At 46.9% G+C, this 21,084-nt stretch overlaps 1 protein-coding gene and 1 long non-coding RNA gene across 3 annotated transcripts in view; one reads left to right on the top strand and one right to left on the bottom strand.

Moving 5' to 3' along the window:
* The window catches only part of EXOC2 (exocyst complex component 2), a 546,170-nt gene that overhangs the window by 267,999 nt on the left and 257,087 nt on the right, over positions 1–21,084 (bottom strand). For both annotated transcript variants that reach the window (XM_063923055.1, XM_063923056.1), the window contains one exon: positions 2,390–2,515. In XM_063923055.1, coding sequence (XP_063779125.1) covers positions 2,390–2,515 — 126 coding nt within the window. The remainder of the gene's footprint in view (positions 1–2,389; positions 2,516–21,084) is intronic.
* The window catches only part of LOC134927929 (uncharacterized), a 158,729-nt gene that overhangs the window by 124,191 nt on the left and 13,454 nt on the right, over positions 1–21,084 (top strand). The gene's annotated exons all lie outside the window — the stretch shown is intronic.

Raw genomic sequence — 21,084 nt, 5'->3', positions numbered from 1 at the left:
GACACACTTCACACACACACAGGGAATCCCTTTTCTGAAGACAGTATCCCTGTCAAGGCCCTTTGGAGAGACAGAGAGAGAGTATGCCAGCACACACCCCAGCGCAATAACCCTGGAGACCAACACAAATTGTTTTTCCCCAGCAGCGCTGTGTAATATGTAAACCACCAATTATGTGCCCCCCCCCCCCCCCCCTCTCTTTTAAGCACCCTTTCACTGTGTGTAATCAGGGGATAGTCCGGGGAGCTTTCTCTCAGCAGTGCTGTGGAGAGAAAATGGCGCTGGTGAGTGCTGAGGGAGAAGCCCCGCCCCCTCGGCGGCGGGCTTCTGTTCCGCTCAAACATAGTAAAATATGGCGGGGGCTCTTTTATATACATGTACAGAGCCCACCTGTACATGTATATAGTCTTTTTGCCATGTAGAGGTTTATATTGCTGCCCAGGGTGCCCCCCCCCTGCGCCCTGCACCCTTACAGTGACCGGCGTGTGTGAGGTGTATGGGGGCAATGACGCACAGCTGCAGTGCTGTGCGTTACCTCAGTGAAGCTGAAGGCTTCTGCCGCCTGAGACGTCTTCTGACTTCTGTACTTCTGGCTCTGTGAGGAGAACGGCGGCGCGGCTCCGGGGGTGGACGCCCAGTAAGAACCTGCGTTCACCCCCTCTGGAGCTAATGGTGTCCTGGAGCTAATGGTGTCCAGTAGCCGAGGAAGCAGAGCCTATCTTTGACAAGAAGGTCTGCTCCTCTCTCCTCAGTCCCTCGATGCAGGGAGCCTGTTGCCAGCAGTGCTCCCTGTGAAAAGTAGTAAAAAGTAGAAAGAAAAATCCAAACAAAAATGCTTCTAGGCAGAGAACTCTGGAGAGCTCTCTGCAGTGCACCCATCTTGCTCTGGGCACAGTGTAAAACTGAGGTCTGGAGGAGGGGCATAGAGGGAGGAGCCAGTGCACACCCAGAATCCAAAGCTTTCTTAAAGTGCCCTATCTCCTGCGGAGCCCGTCTATTCCCCATGGTCCTTATGGAGTCCCAGCATCCTCAAGGACGTTAGAGAAATAATATAAGAGTGTGGAAAGAATCTTTGACTGGGAGCTGCGTCCTGCGCCTGGGAGCATTGTGCACATCCTCATCAATCCCTAGGCTGACCCCACACCACCTGGGAATGGTTTGCAGCTTTGCACCCACCTGATCTGGCTGAGACCTCCCCCAAAATGCTAGCATGATCCGGATTTAACCCCCAGCTGTGGTTACTTCTATGATCTGGATCACCCCACCTCTGCCATGGAGTATAGGATTTGGGTGAGAGTGCATTTATACACAGAGTCAGGCTTATCGGCCAACATATCGGCCAGGGAAGGGAAAACCCCCTCAGCTCATAGGTTAAGTCTAGCAGCCCATTCCCTAAAACCTGTACTTTAATGCATCAGGCTTGCTGGGTACCTTCCGCTGGTCACAGCATCTGCACTGACCACTCGCCGCCCCCCCCCCCCTTCCCTTCCCAATCTCCCTCCCACTGGCCGGGCCACGTCGCATCACCAGTACCCCTCACCCATGGTGGCTCCTCCCGCTAGCCGGGCCTCTCGCAAGTCACTGATCACATTGGTTGGGGCTGCTGCTGGCCGAAGCTCCTGATATTTACAGCGGAGTGCTGAACTCTGCCCAGAATCAAGGAATACTTCCTCCAGGCCATGGTGGCGTGATCCAGCAAAGATACTGTCCCGGACCCACGCTGTCTCTGGCTGCGCTGCTACTGCTCCCGCGAAGGAGGACTCCGGATTATTTGAATAATCCTGCCCAAGAAGGTGACGCACTGAACGGCTGACTGATCAGGCGTTGTGAGTCGGCTATACACAAAGAATGATGAACCAATATTTCTTCAGATTGTGTAGCAGGGCTGACACAATATGTCTGTGAACGATGCTGTTCACAGACATATCGTTTGTACATACCCGCCAATCAGTTAACATATTGTGCCAATCAATTGATAGTCCAACATATCTGTCAGTATGTACCCAGCATTACCGTACAACTAGTAGACAGAAAAACAACATACTGTGCTGGGTACACACTGGCAGATATACTGGTCAATTAATTGATTGGCCAATAAATCTTTTGCTGATCTGCAGGTGTGTACAAGCAATTTTGTAAGTACTGTACATGAGGGAAAGCATTGTGTGGGAGCAGTGCAGCAAAAAACTAGGAGAAGGCCTCTGAAATTAGCTGCAATATGACTGCAACACTGCAAACACAATATTTAACAAGGAAGAGTTAAGCCTAAAACCCTGACCGCAATCAGATAATTAAAACACATTTCACCTAGATCAAAAAAAGAAAAAGGACTTGCGTGATCTTTCAAAATGACAATTTCTTAGATTTCAGCATTTGCAATTATTCTTACAGTCATTTCGTCCAGATTGGAAGCTGCTTCCTCTCTGTAATGAGGCAGTCTGGCTAAGTCTGCTAATTGGAGACGGGCGTCCATCACTGTCCATGTCAATCAATGGGCTCTGAAGAATTGGGTTTCCTTAATAAATAAAAAAATGACAGTTACTAATGTGAATGTATATGTAATCAGTTTATTTTTAACCAGGAAAATTAGAAGATTCACTCACTCTTTAATTTACAAGGTAACTTACACTTTGCATTGAGCTGATGCATCTATCCATGTGTGTGTGTGTGTGTGTGTAGTGAGATATACTAAACAAAAATATATACATTTATTTCTACAATCTTGAACTGTACAGGGAAAACAGCACAGATACCAATGCTAAACAAACCCATGGGCAGCGGTTTTGCACTAAGGTCATGCCAGTTCTTGAAAGATAGGTACTAAAACTAATTTCTTAATTGGTTATGTGGTGATTCTGTAAGTCTTGCACAGCAGAGAGGTAATAATACTGCTTTAACCATATGTAGAGATTTCCCCCTAATTGGGAGTAATATATGCGTTTTTTTCCAAATTCCACAAGAGGGCAGTAAAACACTAACAAAGACAAGGCCTGAGCTAGCAGTGCAATCATAGTTGTGATGTACAAAATTATTTGAATTGATTTTTAATTGTTTCAAATGACTGAGAATATGGTTTGTTTCCTCAGTACATACAGTATAAGAAAAACTATTTTCTTTATTACATTAATACAACTATATATTTTGCAGTTAAAAGTTGTGAATATCCAGTAAATCTGACAATTGTCCACAAATCACTTGCCACTCATTTTCTGCTAGTCTACTGTAAATGTGCTGTGATTCTATATACTTCCAGTAATGATTTACACCCCAATAGACTGTTGCCAAAAATCAGTGAAAAAATAAGGCATTGCGGGTCCTCAAACATGTAACCGATCACAAATTCTATAGGGTAAATTCTATTGTTTCGGCCCCCGCAGTTCCCATTTAAAGCAATAGGGGCTATTTGATTGTTTGGATGCCTAGCCAGCGCTGGTCATGAGTGCTGCATTCTCACGCCCAAATGCACCGGGATTAGCCGCGCAAATTGTTTTGGGTTTTTTTTCCAAGAAAACTACAGAGCGCACTGCAAATATCAGGAAGGTGATGGGCACCCAAAACAATTTAATAGTTCCCGTCACTTCAGACGGGAGTTACAGATGACCGAAAACAATTGAATTCCCTGTCCTATTAAATTATGGTATATCAGTTATAGAGCACGTTCCACTATCCCTGATGTAGACTGCTGAAGGGCTGTTTTTTTTCTTCTTCGTGTGCTCAAAGGAAAACTAAGCACATTGTGACCAAATGCATCCATGAATCACCAGTACACACAGTTCAAGGCTAAAAAATAGCTTAGAAAGAAGCTAATATAAAGATTAAGGGGTACATGTACTAAGCAGTGATAAAAGTGAAGAAGTGAGCCAGTGGAGAAGTTGCCCATGGCAACCGATCAGCTGCTCTGAATATTTTTCAAGTATGCAAATTATAATTGTTACGTGAATGCTGATTGGTTGCCATGGGCAACTTCTCCACTTTTATCACTGCTTAGTACATGTCCCCCATGATGTAAAGAAAAATAGCTTGTTACATTATTACATTCTCCTGTACAAAACATCACGGTTAGATTTCTAACTTAACCCCTTCAAAGAACAAACACTTAAAGTGTAAGCAAAAACAAAACCGTTTCCACGTCAGCTATTTTAAGCATTTGGACACTAGGACAATGTAATTTCAGTTCAGTCTTCAGTGGCTACGTGATGGGAGTGGGAGAATGAGAAGGTCAGTGGTGTGCTGCAATAGGAAGGCAACCTCTGCATGCTCAGACAGATGTGAAGGCAAATGAAGATGTGCATCCTCCGTATGGAAGTATCTCATACTGAGCTTTCTCACAACCATAACAGTGCGCGGGAATTCTGATCCGTAGCCTCTGGACTTTCTGAAGGCTGTCAGACTTCCTTACCACCCTTAAACACCTTTGAACATTTTTTCCTGTGCACAGCGGGTCCTTGTCCTGTGCTGCAGTCTGACCACCCACTGTTGCTTGTTGACCAAACATATAGTGCTTGGGAGCTGTGCGGATACGACTAGGATATAGGATTCCTTTTCTATGTAGAGAGAATTATTTGCACACACACATTTCATTCTTCCGAGATAAGAAAACAGGGCAGCATAACAAACCCAGCTAAAATTATACTTATATCAACAGAGACGAATGTTATTTGATTTTCTCTTGGGCCTACAATCTCTGTCACTGTCAGACTATGCAAAAAATCCTCTGAGCTAGAAGAACTTAGGGGAAACATTTGTTTAATTGTGTTAGTAGTTTGGAAAAAACTGGCTCAAGCCTTTACTAGCACAGACTAAGAATGAATAAACTGTAACATCTCTCGCCGAACCCAATGTAGTTTATGTCCCAAGATGTTGAACAACTGAGTTTATAAGACATTTCCACAAATATACAGCCTGAAACAGGTGGCATAGGACAAGCTCCAATCTTATATATTACTTTAGAATTAGCTCCTGCACCATAATAAAAAAAATAAAAACAAAGTACAGTTGAATGAATAAATCTTGTTTTGAGGCTTTCTGGGAAACTTTAAACTCAAGTACACATCTAAATCTACAGTAAAGCACGGATGTTATATTTTCAAGATACCACGCAAGCACCACAAATGCACATTTCAGGATTTCTTTTTTTATTTTAAATTGAATTTAGTCTGTCTCATGCGAATTACAGAACTCCAACATTTCTTTCTAAGTATGCACACATGCAAACTTAATAGCTAAGATCAATGGGTCTCAACTTCAACCTTCAAGTACCCTCCAACAGTTCATGTTTTGAGAATTTCTGTTTGTGGAAGCAGGTGGGATAATTACTAACCAAGCAAAACAGAATGGGAAGCGCGGAAGCCTGCAAGGGGCTTCGTTGCGCTCGTTCGCCGCCCCCCCGGCAATCCAGTATGGTGACCAGCGGTATCCCAACCGCCGGTCAACCATACCCAACCCAATAGATTAACCATACCTCCCAAATGTCCCGATTTTGACGGGACAGTCCCGTTTTTCACGGTCTGTCCCGCTGTCCCACCCGCGGGTTGCAGTGTCCCGCAGGTGGGGGGGCAGTTGGGAGATCTCCCCCTGTCACTCGCTGCTCTGAGCAGAGCAGCGGTGAATAGACGCTGTACGCATGCGCACAGTGACTATTCTCGGCAGAGAGGGACACGGGGCATGACCAGCAGCTCTCTGAGCACTGTTCATGCCCCCATAATGACGAAAACGGGGGCGTGGCTTTCGATTGCGGCACTTGCCACGCCCCCTTTCCGATAGGCCATGCTTTCATTGATGTGCTGCGATGTTGGGAGGTATGGATTAACTCCCCAGTGCATGATGAAAGGAATCCACAAAAGATTACCTATTGCTGGACCTTGTGGACTGGAGTTGAACACCACAGGCTTAGATGAAGAATTAAATAAAAATAGAAAGCAGAGCAAAACGGATTAAGAAATCACATTTAGCTGTGCATACATTTATATAAAAACTTTCAATTTAAATCAGTACAGGTTGAGTATCCCTTATCCAAAATGCTTGGGACCAGAGGTATTTTGGATATGGGATTTTTCCGTATTTTGGAATAATTGCATACCATAATGAGATGATATGGCGATGGGACCCAAGTCTAAGCACAGAATGTATTTATGTTTCATATACACCTTATACACACAGCCTGAATGTCATTTTAGCCAATATTTTTTATAACTTTGTGCATTAAACAAAGTGTGTGTACATTCACACAATTAATTTATGTTTCTTATACACCTTATACACACAGCCTGAAGGTCATTTAATACAATATTTTTAATAACTTTGTGTATTAAACAAGGTTTGTGTACATTGAGCCATCAAAAAACAAAAGTTTCACTATCTCACTCTCACTCAAAAAAGTCCGTATTTCGGAATATTCCGTATTTCGGATATTTGGATATGGGATACTCAACCTGTATTAATAAAAAATCTTATCACAAATTAAAGGTTCTGCCCTCTTCCCCCAATGAGTCATCTGTTACTTTCATTAATTACATGCAGACTGCGTTACTTTTCACAGAATTAATGATTTTAATCATAACTGATATTGGAGGCTACATTATCTTACTAGGTATCAATTACTGTCAAGGAACAAAAAAAAAAAATAAGAATTTACTTACCGATAATTCTATTTCTCGTAGTCCGTAGTGGATGCTGGGAACTCCGTAAGGACCATGGGGAATAGCGGCTCCGCAGGAGTCTGAGCACATCTAAAGAAAGCTTTAGGACTACCTGGTGTGCACTGGCTCCTCCCCCTATGACCCTCCTCCAAGCCTCAGTTAGGATACTGTGCCCGGACGAGCGTACACAATAAGGAAGGATTTTGAATCCCGGGTAAGACTCATACCAGCCACACCAATCACACTGTACAACTTGTGATCTGAACCCAGTTAACAGCATGATAATAGAGGAGCCTCTAGAAAAGATGGCTCACTACAGCAATAACCCGAATTTTTTGGTAACAATAATTATGTACCAGTATTGCAGACAATCCGCACTTGGGATGGGCGCCCAGCATCCACTACGGACTACGAGAAATAGAATTATCGGTAAGTAAATTCTTATTTTCTCTGACGTCCTAGTGGATGCTGGGAACTCCGTAAGGACCATGGGGATTATACCAAAGCTCCCAAACGGGCGGGAGAGTGCGGATGACTCTGCAGCACCAAATGAGAGAACTCCCGGTCCTCCTCAGCCAGGGTATCAAATTTGTAGAATTTTACAAACGTATTTGCTCCTGACCAAGTAGCTGCTCGGCAAAGTTGTAAAGCCGAGACCCCTCGGGCAGCTGCCCAAGATGAGCCCACCTTCCTTGTGGAGTGGGCATTTACAGATTTTTTGGCTGTGGCAGGCCTGCCACAGAATGTGCAAGCTGAATTGTACTACAAATCCAACGAGCAATAGACTGCTTAGAAGCAGGAGCACCCAGCTTGTTGGGTGCATACAGGATAAACAGCGAGTCAGATTTCCTGACTCCAGCCGTCCTGGAAACATATATTTTCCGGGTCCTGACAACGTTTAGCAACTTGGAGTCCTCCAAGTCCCTAGTAGCCGCAGGCACCACAATAGGTTTGGTTCAGGTGAACGCTGAAACCACCTTAGGGAGAAACTGAGGACGAGTCCTCAATTCCGCCCTGTCCGAATGGAAAATCAGATAAGGGCTTTTTCAGGATAAAGCCGCCAATTCTGACACGCGCCTGGCCCAGGCCAGAGCCAACAGCATGACCACTTTTCCTGTGAGATATTTTAACTCCACAGATTTAAGTGGGTCAAACCAATGTGACTTTTGGAACCCAAAAACTACCTTGAGATCCCAAAGTGCCACTGAAGGCACAAAAGGAGGCTGTATACGCAGTACCCCTTTAACAAACATCTGAACTTCAGGGACTGAAGCTAGTTCTTTTTGGAAGAAAATTGACAGAGCCGAAATTTGAACCTTAATGGACCCCAATTTCAGGCCCATAGATACTCCTGTTTGCAGGAAATGTAGGAATCGATCCAGTTGAATTTCCTCCGTCGGGCCTTACTGGCCTCGCACCACGCAACATATTTTCGCCAAATGCGGTGATAATGTTTTGCGGTTACATCCTTCCTGGCTTTGATCAGGATAGGGATGACTTCATCCGGAATGCCTTTTTCCTTCAGGATCCGGCGTTCAACCGCCATGCCGTCAACGCAGCCGCGGTAAGTCTTGGAACAGACAAGGTCCTTGCTGGAGCAGGTCCCTTCTTAGAGGTAGAGGCCACGGATCCTCCGTGAGCATCTCTTGAAGTTCCGGTTACCAAGTCCTTCTTGGCTAATCCGGAGCCACGAATATAGTGCTTACTCATCTCCATCTTATCAATCTCAGTACCTTGGGTATGAGAGGCAGAGGAGGGAACCCATACACTGATTGGTACACCCACGGTGTTACCAGAGCATCTACAGCTATTGCCTGAGGGTCCCTTGACCTGGGAAAAACTCGACAGGTATTGCGCCAACGGTTTATAATCATGTGGAAGACTTCTGGGTGAAGTCCCCACTCTCCCGGGTGGAGGTCGTGCTGAGGAAATCTGCTTCCCAGTTGTCCACTCCCGGAATGAAAACTGCTGACAGTGCTCTCACATGGTTTTTCGCCCAGCAAAGAATCCTTGCAGCTTCTGCCATTGCCCTCCTGCTTCTTGTGGCACCCTGTCTGTTTTCGTGGGTGACTGCCGTAATGTTGTCCGACTGGATCAACACCGGCTGACCTTGAAGCAGAGGTCTTGCTAAGCTTAGAGCATTGTAAATGGCCCTTAGCTTCAGGATATTTATGTGAAGTGATGTCTCCAGGCTTGACCATAAGCCCTGGATATTCCTTCCCTGTGTGACTGCTCCCCAGCCTCGCAGGCTGGCATCCGTGGTCACCAGGACCCAGTCCTGAATGCCGAATCTGCGGCCCTCTAGAAGATGAGCACTCTGCAACCACCACAGGAGGGATACCCTTGTCCTTGGTGACACAGGGTTATCCGCTGATGCATCTAAAGATGCGACCCGGACCATTTGTCCAGTAGGTTCCACTGGAAAGTCTTGCGTGGAATCTGCCCAATGGGATTGCTTCGTAGGAAGCCACCATTTTTACCCAGAACCCTTGTGCATTGATGCACTGAGACTTGGTTCGGTTTTAGGAGGTTCCTGACTAGCTCGGATAACTCCCTGGCTTTCTCCTCCGGGAGAAACACCTTCTTTCTGGACTGTGTCCAGGATCATCCCTAGGAACAGAAGACAAGTCGTCGGAACCAGCTGCGATTTTGGAATATTGAGAATCCAATCGTGCTGCCGCAACACTACCTGAGATAGTGCTACACCGATCTCCAACTGTTCCCTGGATCTTACCCTTATCAGGGAATCGTCCAAGTAAAGGATAACTAAAATTCCCTTCCTTCGAAGGAATATCATCATTTCGGTCATTACTTCAGTAAAGACCCGGGGTGCCGTGGACCATCCCTACGGCAGCGTCTGAACTGATAGTGACAGTTCTGTATCATAACCTGAGATACCCTTGGTAAGAAGGGTAAATTTTGACATGAAGGTAAGCATCCTTGATGTCCCGAGACATCATGTAGTCCCCTTCTTCCAGGTTCGCAATCACTGCTCTGAGTGACTCAATCTTGAATTTGAACCTCTGTATGTAAGTGTTCAAAGATTTTAGATTTTAAAATCGGTCTCACCGAGCCGTCTGGCTTCGGTACCACAATAGTGTGGAATAATACCCCGTTCCCTGTTGCAGGAGGGGTATTTAATTATCACCTGCTGGGAATACAGCTTGTGAATGGCTTTCAAAACTGCCTCCCTGTCAGCGGGAGACGTCGGTAAAGACTTTTGGAAACGGCGAGGGGAATACGTCTCGAATTCCAATTTGTACCCCTGAAATATTACCTGAAGGATCCAGGGGTCTACTTGCGAGTGAGCCCACTGAAATTCATTGAGAACGGGCCCCCACCGTGCCTGAGCTTGTAAAGCCCTAGCGTCATACTGAGGGCTTGGCAGAGGCGGAAAAGGGTTTCTGTTCCTGGGAACTGGCTGATCACTGCAGCCATTTTCCTCTCCCTCTGTCACGAGCAGAAAAGAGGAACCCTTTTGTCCGCTTGCCAAACAGGACTGCGCCTGATAATACGGCGTCTTATTTTGAGAGGCGACCTGGGGTACAAACGTGGATATCCCAGCTGTTGCCGTGGCCACCAGGTCTGAAAGACCGACCCCAAATGTCCCCTTTTTTTAAGGCAATACTTCCAAATGCCGTTTGGCCTGACCACTTTACTGGTAGAATTGGACAACGCACTTATACTTGATGCCAGTCGGCAAATATTCCGCTGTGCATCATGCATATATAGAAATGCATCCTTTAATTGCTCTATAGGCAATAATATACTGTCCTTATCTAGGATATCAATATTTCCAGTCAGGGAATCCGACCACGCCAACCCAGCACTGCACATCCAGGCTGAGGCGATTGCTGGTCGCAGTATAACACCAGTATGTGTGTAAATACATTTTAGGATACCCTCCTGCTTTCTATCAGCAGGATCCTTAAGGGCGGCCATCTCAGGAGAGGGTAGAGCCCTTGTTCTTACAAGCGTGTGAGCGCCTTATCCCCCCTAGGGGGTGTTTCCCAACGCACCCTAACCTCTGGCGGGAAAAGGTATACTGCCAATAACTTTTTAGAATTATCAATTGTTATCGGGGGGAAACCCACGCATCATCACACACCTCATTTTATTTCTCAGATTCAGGAAAACTACAAGTAGTTTTTCCTCACCAACATAATACCCCTTTTTGGTGGTACTCATATTATCAGAAATGTGTAAACATTTTCCTTTGCCTCAATCATGTAACGTGTGGCCCTATTGGAAAACACGGTTTGTCTCTTCACCGTCGACACAGGAGTCAGTATCCGTGTCGGCGTCTGTATTTGCCATCTGAGGTAACGGGCGCTTTAGAGCCCCTGACGGCCCATGAGACGTCTGGACATGCACAAGCTGAGTAGCCGGCTGTCTCATGTCAACCACTGTCTTTTATACAGAGCAGACACTGTCACGTAATTTTTAACAGTACATCCACTCAGGTGTCGACCCCCTAGGGGGTGACATCACTATTACAGACACTCTGCTCCGTCTCCACATCATTTTTCTCCTCATACATGTCGACACAAACGTACCGACACACAGCACACACACAGGGAATGCTCTGATAGAGGACAGGACCCCACTAGCCCTTTGGGGAGACAGAGGGAGAGTTTGCCAGCACACACCAGAGCGCTATATATATACAGGGATAACCTTATATAAGTGTTTTCCCCTTTATAGCTGCTGTATTATTTATACTGCGCCTAATTAGTGCCCCCCTCTCTTTTTTAACCCCTTTCTGTAGTGTAGTGACTGCAGGGGAGAGCCAGGGAGCTTCCCTCCAACGGAGCTGTGAGGGAAAATGGCGCCAGTGTGCTGAGGAGATAGGCTCCGCCCCCTTCTCGGCGGCCTTATCATCCGTTTTTCTGTATGTTCTGGCAGGGGTTAAATGCATCCATATAGCCCAGGAGCTATATGTGATGCATTTATTTTAGCCATATAAGGTTTTTATCGATTTATTGCGTCTCAGGGCGCTGCCCCCCCAGCGCCCTGCACCCTCAGTGACCGGAGTGTGAAGTGTGCTGAGAGCAATGGCGCACAGCTGCGGTGCTGTGCGCTACCTTATCTGAAGACAGGACCGTCTTCTGCCGCCGATTTTCCGGACCTCTTCGCTCTTCTGGCTCTGTAAGGGGGCCGGCGGCGCGGCTCCGGGACCCATCCAGGCTGGACCTGTGATCGTCCCTCTGGAGCTAATGTCCAGTAGCCAAGAAGCCCAATCCACTCTGCACGCAGGTGAGTTCGCTTCTTCTCCCCTTAGTCCCTCGATGCAGTGAGCCTGTTGCCAGCAGGTCTCACTGAAAATAATAAACCTAAACTAAAACTTTCACAAAGAGCTCAGGAGAGCCCCTAGTGTGCACCCTTCTCGTTCGGGCACAGAGATCTAACTGAGGCTTGGAGGAGGGTCATAGGGGGAGGAGCCAGTGCACACCAGGTAGTCCTAAAGCTTTCTTTAGATGTGCCCAGACTCCTGCGGAGCCGCTATTCCCCATGGTCCTTACGGAGTTCCCAGCATCCACTAGGACGTCAGAGAAATCTATAAATGATAGCAAATTGCTTCTTCATCTGATTAGAACACTAATTCAAAGAACATAGGGGCTAATTCAGAACTGATCGTAGAAGTGTTAAATTTAGCACATCTACGATCAGTCACACTGACATGCGGGGGGACGCCCAGCACAAGACTAGGCTGCCCCGCATGTCAGTCCCTGTCCCGTCGCACAAGTACAAAAGCATTGGACAGCCGCGATGCTTTTATACTTCAGGAGCAGCTCCCAGCCAGCTCAGCTCCTGCGCGCTGGCAGGGAGCTACTCGACGCTGCCCGGGTCTAAGCGACTGCGTATGACATCACGCAGCCGCCGCAGCCTGCCCCCCCCTTCCCCAACGGTCCAGGCACGCCTGCGGTGCCCAGACCACGCCCCTCCTAAACGGCGGGCAAACGCCGCCGTACCGCCCCCTCCCGACTCTGCGTCAATCAGGCAGAGGCGATCGCAGGGCTAGGACAGCTGTTGGAAAAGCGAAAACGCACAGCACCGATCAGGTCTGAATCAGCCCCATAGTGTCACATACAGAATTTAATCAACATAATCGACATTCCCTGCCTTCGTGGATTGCAGCACACACGGAGGACAGTAATTCCCAACTGATGTTTAACCATGCTATACTGGGCTGGATGAGACAACATGGGTAACAAAGCACCAGTGCAATTCTGTTCACCTCCCCACGTCACGATACAGAATACAAAAGCAGACACTGCAGTCATCTTTTAAAATATTATATATATACAATTTATTGTCATAGATCACAGGTTCTCAAACTCAGTCCTCAGGACCCCACACAGTGCATGTTTTGCAGGTAACCCAGCAGGTGCACAGGTGTATTAATTACTCACTGACAATTTAAAAGGTCCACAGGTGGAGCTAATTATTTCACTTGGGATTCTGTGAGGAGACCTGCAAAACATGCACTGTGTGGGGTCCTGAGGACAGAGTTTGAGAACCTGTGCCATAGATTAATAAACCTCCCGGGGGTATGCAATTACAATTGAAGAATGAAAAATGTCATGCTTCAATTGTAATTGCATACCCCCGGGAGGTTTATTAATATTTATCTATGTCAATAAATTGTGTTTATATATATGTTTTACATTTTGTTGTGCCCATGTATTATACCCCTTTCATATCTGCAATGCTGGATCCCACCCGGGAATTGGAAACGGGTCCTTTCTGGGTGGGATCTGGCATTGGAGGCTAAGTGCTGGCTTCCCGACCTGGCAAATTGCCGGGACGGTTGCCACAGCGACCAGGGCCGGAGTCGATGCTGGGAAAAGAGCTCATCTCCGCGCCGCCTCTCCCTATGTAGTAAACGGGTCCACTCGACCCAGGGAAGGCAGTGACGGGGGGGGGGAGTGAAGTTTCTTCATTCCCCCCGTCACCCGACTCCATAGCAGTACTGGCAAATATGGACGAGATCTTCCATATTGTCCTGCATGCACAAGCGACGGGGCACCAGCGATGTACGAGCGCGGGGCCACGCTTAGTTCATCGCTGGTGACTCCACACTGAAAGATATGAACGGTATCTAGCTCATTAATGAACGAGATCATTCATATCTTTCATTAATGTCGCCCAGTGTGTAGGGCCTATAAGACTGCACAGCCCTGTAGTGATTTAAGAGGAGAATGTAGAAGAGAACAACTGAACATCTGCTTCTGTCCACTAAGTACTGACCACTGAGAGACCCGATCTGTCAGGCGTGCTCCTTCTAGACACACCAGCACAACACACTTCCATTCAGACTGTGAGCAGAGAAGAATCCCACTGGGATATGAAATGATCTCTACTGCCAATGAATGTTACTTCAAACAGCAAATTAACCTGTCAGTGTAAAACTACAATTCTGCATGCTCTACAACTGCAACATACTATGATGTCACTACTGAGCCAGCAGCTGGTGCACCCACACACGCTGCCCATGGTTCCGAATCATATAGTGAACATCCTGTGTGAAGTTCAGAGGACATCAAACATAATTACTGTATATACTGCTATGTCTATCACCAACCTTTCCTGCATCAACATGATACGTTAAATATGAAAATATTTATATATAAATGAAATCAGACCAATAAAAATCTTCATTATGAGAATACCATTTTAAAAAAATTCAACAAAAAAATAAAATTAAAACACAAGAATAAAAATACTAATGTGAAGTAATTGATCAATGAAGGAATAGATTGGTTTTATAGCACTTCCAAAATGACATTTTAATACGTATCCACAAAATGAGGTACATCAGGGTTTACACAGTCAGGAGAACATTTCCATTAAGCCTGGGGGATGTGGTTTAGACATGAAATGGCTCGCAGCTGGAAGCCCTTTTCCAGATGTACAGTAAGTGAGGGTAAATGAGAGGGAGCCAGCTGCTTGGATAACAAGCTGAAAAGGCCTCTTTGACATCAGCTTTATACTGCCTGTGTCTAATGTAATAAATACAGTATAAGCCTATTCATGGCAATGTATGGCGCATGTACACCGTGTCCCATCCACAAATCCATCTCATTTGCAGTATTTGCATAATACTGGGCAATACTTTGCTCTAAGGCGTTTTCTTTTCAGTTTGAAAAACACACAAACACTAACAGTAATACGAATGTACTCCTTAACATATACAACAGAAAGCAAATATGTCCGTAGCATTATCTACTGTTTTTGACACTGCTTTAAAAAAAAAAAAACAACAGAAGAATATATTAATTTTAAATAAGATTTTACTTACCGATAAATCTATTTCTCGTAGTCCGTAGTGGATGCTGGGGACTCCGTCAGGACCATGGGGAATAGCGGCTCCGCAGGAGACAGGGCACAAAAGTAAAAGCTTTAGGATCAGGTGGTGTGCACTGGCTCCTCCCCCTATGACCCTCCTCCAAGCCTCAGTTAGGATACTGTGCCCGGACGAGCGTACACAATAAGGAAGGATTTTGAATCCCGGGTAAGACTCCTACCAGCCACACCAATCACACTGTACAACCTGTGATCTGAACCCAGTTAACAGCATGATAACAGCGGAGCCTCTGAAAAGATGGCTCACAACAATAATAACCCGATTTTTGTAACAATAACTATGTACAAGTATTGCAGACAATCCGCACTTGGGATGGGCGCCCAGCATCCACTACGGACTACGAGAAATAGATTTATCGGTAAGTAAAATCTTATTTTCTCTGACGTCCTAGTGGATGCTGGGGACTCCGTCAGGACCATGGGGATTATACCAAAGCTCCCAAACGGGCGGGAGAGTGCGGATGACTCTGCAGCACCGAATGAGAGAACTCCAGGTCCTCTTTAGCCAGGGTATCAAATTTGTAGAATTTTACAAACGTGTTCTCCCCCGACCACGTAGCTGCTCGGTAGAGTTGTAATGCCGAGACCCCTCGGGCAGCCGCCCAGGATGAGCCCACCTTCCTTGTGGAATGGGCCTTGACAGATTTAGGCTGTGGCAGGCCTGCCACAGAATGTGCAAGTTGAAATGTGCTACAAATCCAACGAGCAATCGTCTGCTTAGAAGCAAGAGCACCCAGTTTGTTGGGTGCATACAGGATAACAGCGAGTCAGTTTTCCTGACTCCAGCCGTCCTGGAAACCTATATTTTCAGGGCCCTGACAACATCTAGCAACTTGGAGTCCTCCAAGTCCCTAGTAGCCGCAGGTACCACAATAAGCTGGTTCAGGTGAAACGCTGACACCACCTTAGGAAGAAACTGGGGACGAGTCCGCAGTTCTGCCCTGTCCGAATGGACAATCAGATATGGCTTTTGTGAGACAAAGCCGCCAATTCTGACACTCGCCTGGCCGAGGCCAGGGCCAACAGCATGGTCACTTTCCATGTGAGATATTTCAAATCCACAGATTTGAGCGGTTTAAAATGTGATTTGAGGAATCCCAGAACTACGTTGAGATCCCACAGTGCCACTGGAGGCACAAAAAGGGGGTTGTATATGCAATACTCCCTTGACAAACTTCTGGACTTCAGGAACTGAAGCCAATTCTTTCTGGAAGAAAATTTACAGGGCCGAAATTTGAACCTTAATGGACCCCAATTTGAGGCCCATAGACACTCCTGTTTGCAGGAAATGCAGGAATCGACCGAGTTGAAATTTCTTCGTGGGGCCTTCCTGGCCTCACACCACGCAACATATTTTCGCCCCATGTGGTGATAATGTTTTGCGGTCACCTCCTTCCTGGCTTTGACCAGGGTAGGAATGACCTCTTCCGGAATGCCTTTTTCCCTTAGGATCTGGCGTTCCACCGCCATGCCGTCAAACGCAGCCGCGGTAAGTCTTGGAACAGACCTGGTACTTGCTGAAGCAAGTCCCTTCTTAGCGGCAGAGGCCATGAGTCCTCTGTGAGCATTTCTTGAAGTTCCGGGTGCCACGTCCTTCTTGGCCAATCCGGAGCCACGAGTATAGTTCTTACTCCTCTACGTCTTATAATTCTCAGTACCTTGGTTATGAGAAGCAGAGGAGGGAACACATACACCGACTGGTACACCCACGGTGTTACCAGAACGTCCACAGATATTGCTTGAGGGTCTCTTGACCTGGCGCAATACCTGTCCAGTTTTTTGTTCAGGTGGGACGCCATCATGTCCACCTTTGGTCTTTCCCAACGGTTCACAATCATGTGGAATACTTCCCGATGAAGTCCCCACTCTCCCGGGTGGAGGTCGTGCCTGCTGAGGAAGTCTGCTTCCCAGTTGTCCACTCCCGGAATGAACACTGCTGACAGTGCTATCACATGATTTTTCGCCCAGCGAAGAATCCTTGCAGTTTCTGCCATTGCCCTCCTGCTTCTTGTGCCGCCCTGTCTGTTTACGTGGGCGACTGCCGTGATGTTGTCCCACTGGATCAATACCGGCTGACCTTGAAGCAGAGGTCTTGCTAAGCTTAGAACATTGTAAATTGCCCTTAGCTCCAGTATATTTATGTGGAGAGAAGTCTCCAGACTTGATCACACTCCCTGGAAATTTTTTCCCTGTGTGACTGCTCCCCAGCCTCTCAGGCTGGCATCCGTGGTCACCAGGACCCAGTCCTGAATGCCGAGTCTGCGGCCCTTTAGTAGATGAGCACTCTGCAGCCACCACAGAAGAAACACCCTTGTCCTTGGAGACAGGGTTATCCGCTGATGCATCTGAAGATGCGATCCGGACCATTTTTCCAGCAGATCCCACTGAAAAGTTCTTGCGTGAAATCTACCGAATGGAATCGCTTCGTAAGAAGCCACCATTTTTCCCAGGACCCTTGTGCAATGATGCACTGACACTTTTCCTGGTTTTAGGAGGTTCCTGACTAGCTCGGATAACTCCCTGGCTTTCTTCTCCGGGAGAAACACCTTTTTCTGGACTGTGTCCAGAATCATCCCTAGGAACAGCAGACGTGTCGTCGGAAACAGCTGCGGTTTTGGAATATTTAGAATCCACCCGTGCTGTCGTAGAACTGCTTGAGATAGTGCTACTCCGACCTCCAACTGTTCTCTGGACCTTGCCCCTATCAGGAGATCGTCCATTTTCTTTGAAGAAGAATCATCATTTCGGCCATTACCTTGGTAAGGACCCGGGGTGCCGTGGACAATCCAACCGGCAGCGTCTGAAACTGATAGTGACAGTTCTGTACCACGAACCTGAGGTACCCTTGGTGAGAAGGGCAAATTGGGACATGGAGGTAAGCATCCCTGATGTCCCGGGACACCATATAGTCCCCTTCTTCCTGGTTCGCTATCACTGCTCTGAGTGACTCCATCTTGATTTGAACCTTTGTATGTAAGTGTTCAACTATTTCAGATTTAGAATAGGTCTCACCGAGCCGTCTGGCTTCAGTACCACAATATAGTGTGGAATAATACCCCTTTCCTTGTTGTAGGAGGGGTACTTTGATTATCACCTGCTGGGAATACAGCTTGTGAATTGTTTCCACTACTGCCTCCCTGTCGGAGGGAGACGTTGGTAAAGCAGACTTCAGGAACCTGCGAGGGGGAGACGTCTCGAATTTCCAATCTGTACCCCTGGGATACTACTTGTAGGATCCAGGGGTCCACTTGCGAGTGAGCCCACTGCGTGCTGAAACTCTTGAGACGACCCCCCCCACCGCACCCGAGTCCGCTTGTACGGCCCCAGCATCATGCTGAGGACTTCGCAGAAGCGGTGGAGGGCTTCTGTTTCTGGGAATGGGCTGCCTGCTGCAGTCTTCTTCCCTTTCCTCTATCCCATGGCAGATATGACTGGCCTTTTGCCCGCTTGCCCTTATGGGGACGAAAGGACTGAGGCTGAAAAGACGTGGTCTTTTTCTCCTTTATACGGCAATACTTCCATGTGCCGTTTGGAATCTGCATCACCTGACCACTGTCGTGTCCATAAACAACTTCTGGCAGATATGGACATCGCACTTACTCTTGATGCCAGAGTGCAAATATCCCTCTGTGCATCTCGCATATATAGAAATGCATCCTTTAAATGCTCTATAGTCAATAAAATACTGTCCCTGTCAAGGGTATCAATATTTTCAGTCAGGGAATCCGACCAAGCCACCCCAGCGCTGCACATCCAGGCTGAGGCGATCGCTGGTCGCAGTATAACACCAGTATGTGTGTATATACTTTTTAGGATATTTTCCAGCCTCCTATCAGCTGGCTCCTTGAGGGCGGCCCTATCTGGAGACGGTACCGCCACTTGTTTTGATAAGCGTGTGAGCGCCTTATCCACCTTAAGGGGTGTTTCCCAACGCGCCCTAACTTCTGGCGGGAAAGGGTATACCGCCAATAATTTTCTATCGGGGGAAACCCACGCATCATCACACACTTCATTTAATTTATCTGATTCAGGAAAAACTACAGGTAGTTTTTTCACACTCCACATAATACCCTTTTTTGTGGTACTTGTAGTATCAGAAATATGTAACACCTCCTTCATTGCCCTTAACAAGTAACGTGTGGCCCTAAAGGAAAATACGTTTGTTTCTTCACCGTCGACACTGGAGTCAGTGTCCGTGTCTGTGTCGACCGACTGAGGTAAAAGGACGTTTTAACGCCCCTGACGGTGTTTGAGACGCCTGGACAGGTACTAATTGGTTTGCCGGCCGTCTCATGTCGTCAACCGACCTTGCAGCGTGTTGACATTATCACGTAATTCCTTAAATAAGCCATCCATTCCGGTGTCAACTCCCTAGAGAGTGACATCACCATTACAGGCAATTGCTCCGCCTCCTCACCAACATCGTCCTCATACATGTCGACACACACGTACCGACACACAGCACACACACAGGGAATGCTCTGATAGAGGACAGGACCCCACTAGCCCTTTGGGGAGACAGAGGGAGAGTTTGCCAGCACACACCAAAAACGCTATAATTATACAGGGACAACCTTTATATAAGTGTTTTTCCCTTATAGCATTTTAATATATATAGTCATATCGCCAAATAAGTGCCCCCCCTCTCTGTTTTAACCCTGTTTCTGTAGTGCAGTGCAGGGGAGAGCCTGGGAGCCTTCCCACCAGCATTTCTGTGAGGGAAAATGGCGCTGTGTGCTGAGGAGAATAGGCCCCGCCCCCTTTTCGGCGGGCTTCTTCTCCCGTTTTTCTGAGACCTGGCAGGGGTTAAATACATCCATATAGCCCCCAGGGGCTATATGTGATGTATTTTTAGCCAGAATAAGGTACTATCATTGCTGCCCAGGGCGCCCCCCCCCAGCGCCCTGCACCCTCAGTGACCGCTGCTATGAAGTGTGCCGACAACAATGGCGCACAGCTGCAGTGCTGTGCGCTACCTTATGAAGACTGAAAAGTCTTCTGCCGCCGGTTTCTGGACCTCTTCACTTTTCGGCATCTGCAAGGGGGTCGGCGGCGCGGCTCCGGGACGAACCCCAGGGTGAGACCTGTGTTCCGACTCCCTCTGGAGCTAATGGTGTCCAGTAGCCTAAGAAGCCAATCCATCCTGCACGCAGGTGAGTTCACTTCTCTCCCCTAAGTCCCTCGATGCAGTGAGCCTGTTGCCAGCAGGACTCACTGAAAATAAAAAACCTAACAAAACTTTTACTCTAAGCAGCTCTTTAGGAGAGCCACCTAGATTGCACCCTTCTCGGCCGGGCACAAAAATCTAACTGAGGCTTGGAGGAGGGTCATAGGGGGAGGAGCCAGTGCACACCACCTGATCCTAAAGCTTTTACTTTTGTGCCCTGTCTCCTGCGGAGCCGCTATTCCCCATGGTCCTGACGGAGTCCCCAGCATCCACTAGGACGTCAGAGAAATATATATATATATATATTTTTTTTTTTTTTTTTTTCTGAAACTTCCAGCGTTGCTTTCCATAAGTGTATGTCTCATGCATGTCTTATATGTACAATAGCAGAAGCTTCAGCATTTGTAAGCAGGGCAGGCCAAGCTTGTAACTAAGAATCTTATCAGCAGCCTAATCAGCATGTCAGACGAGGAGTGTGCGCAAAATTCCCAACTGTTTTGAAACTACAGGATTGTTGCAAATTCCACTGGCGGATGCTGGTAGAGGGTGAACATGGAGCTTTTTCCTTTCAGGAAAGGAGCAGAAACCTTGGTCTACTTTTAGATTTCTGTTAGAATATCCACAGTGGGGGAAAAAATACCAATCTGTCTATGGATAAAAATATAAATGAAAACATTCAGAAATACCCCTCACTACAAAAACAAATAAATATATATATATATACATACATACATACATACATACACACACACACACACACACACACACATTGTCTATACCTGGGATAAGGTCAAATATATACGTTAGGAGAAATACCGTTATCAACGGTAAGTTCTTACCATAAGTCCACAGGATCCACAGGATAACAATGGGATATGATGAAGCAACAGAGGATTTGCACCAATCGGTCAA

Source organism: Pseudophryne corroboree, chromosome 5, assembly GCF_028390025.1.
Source record: "Pseudophryne corroboree isolate aPseCor3 chromosome 5, aPseCor3.hap2, whole genome shotgun sequence".
Classification (NCBI taxonomy): Eukaryota; Metazoa; Chordata; class Amphibia; order Anura; family Myobatrachidae; genus Pseudophryne; species Pseudophryne corroboree.
Note: the sequence above shows the minus strand (reverse complement) of the source record. Positions and strands in the feature narration are given on the sequence as shown.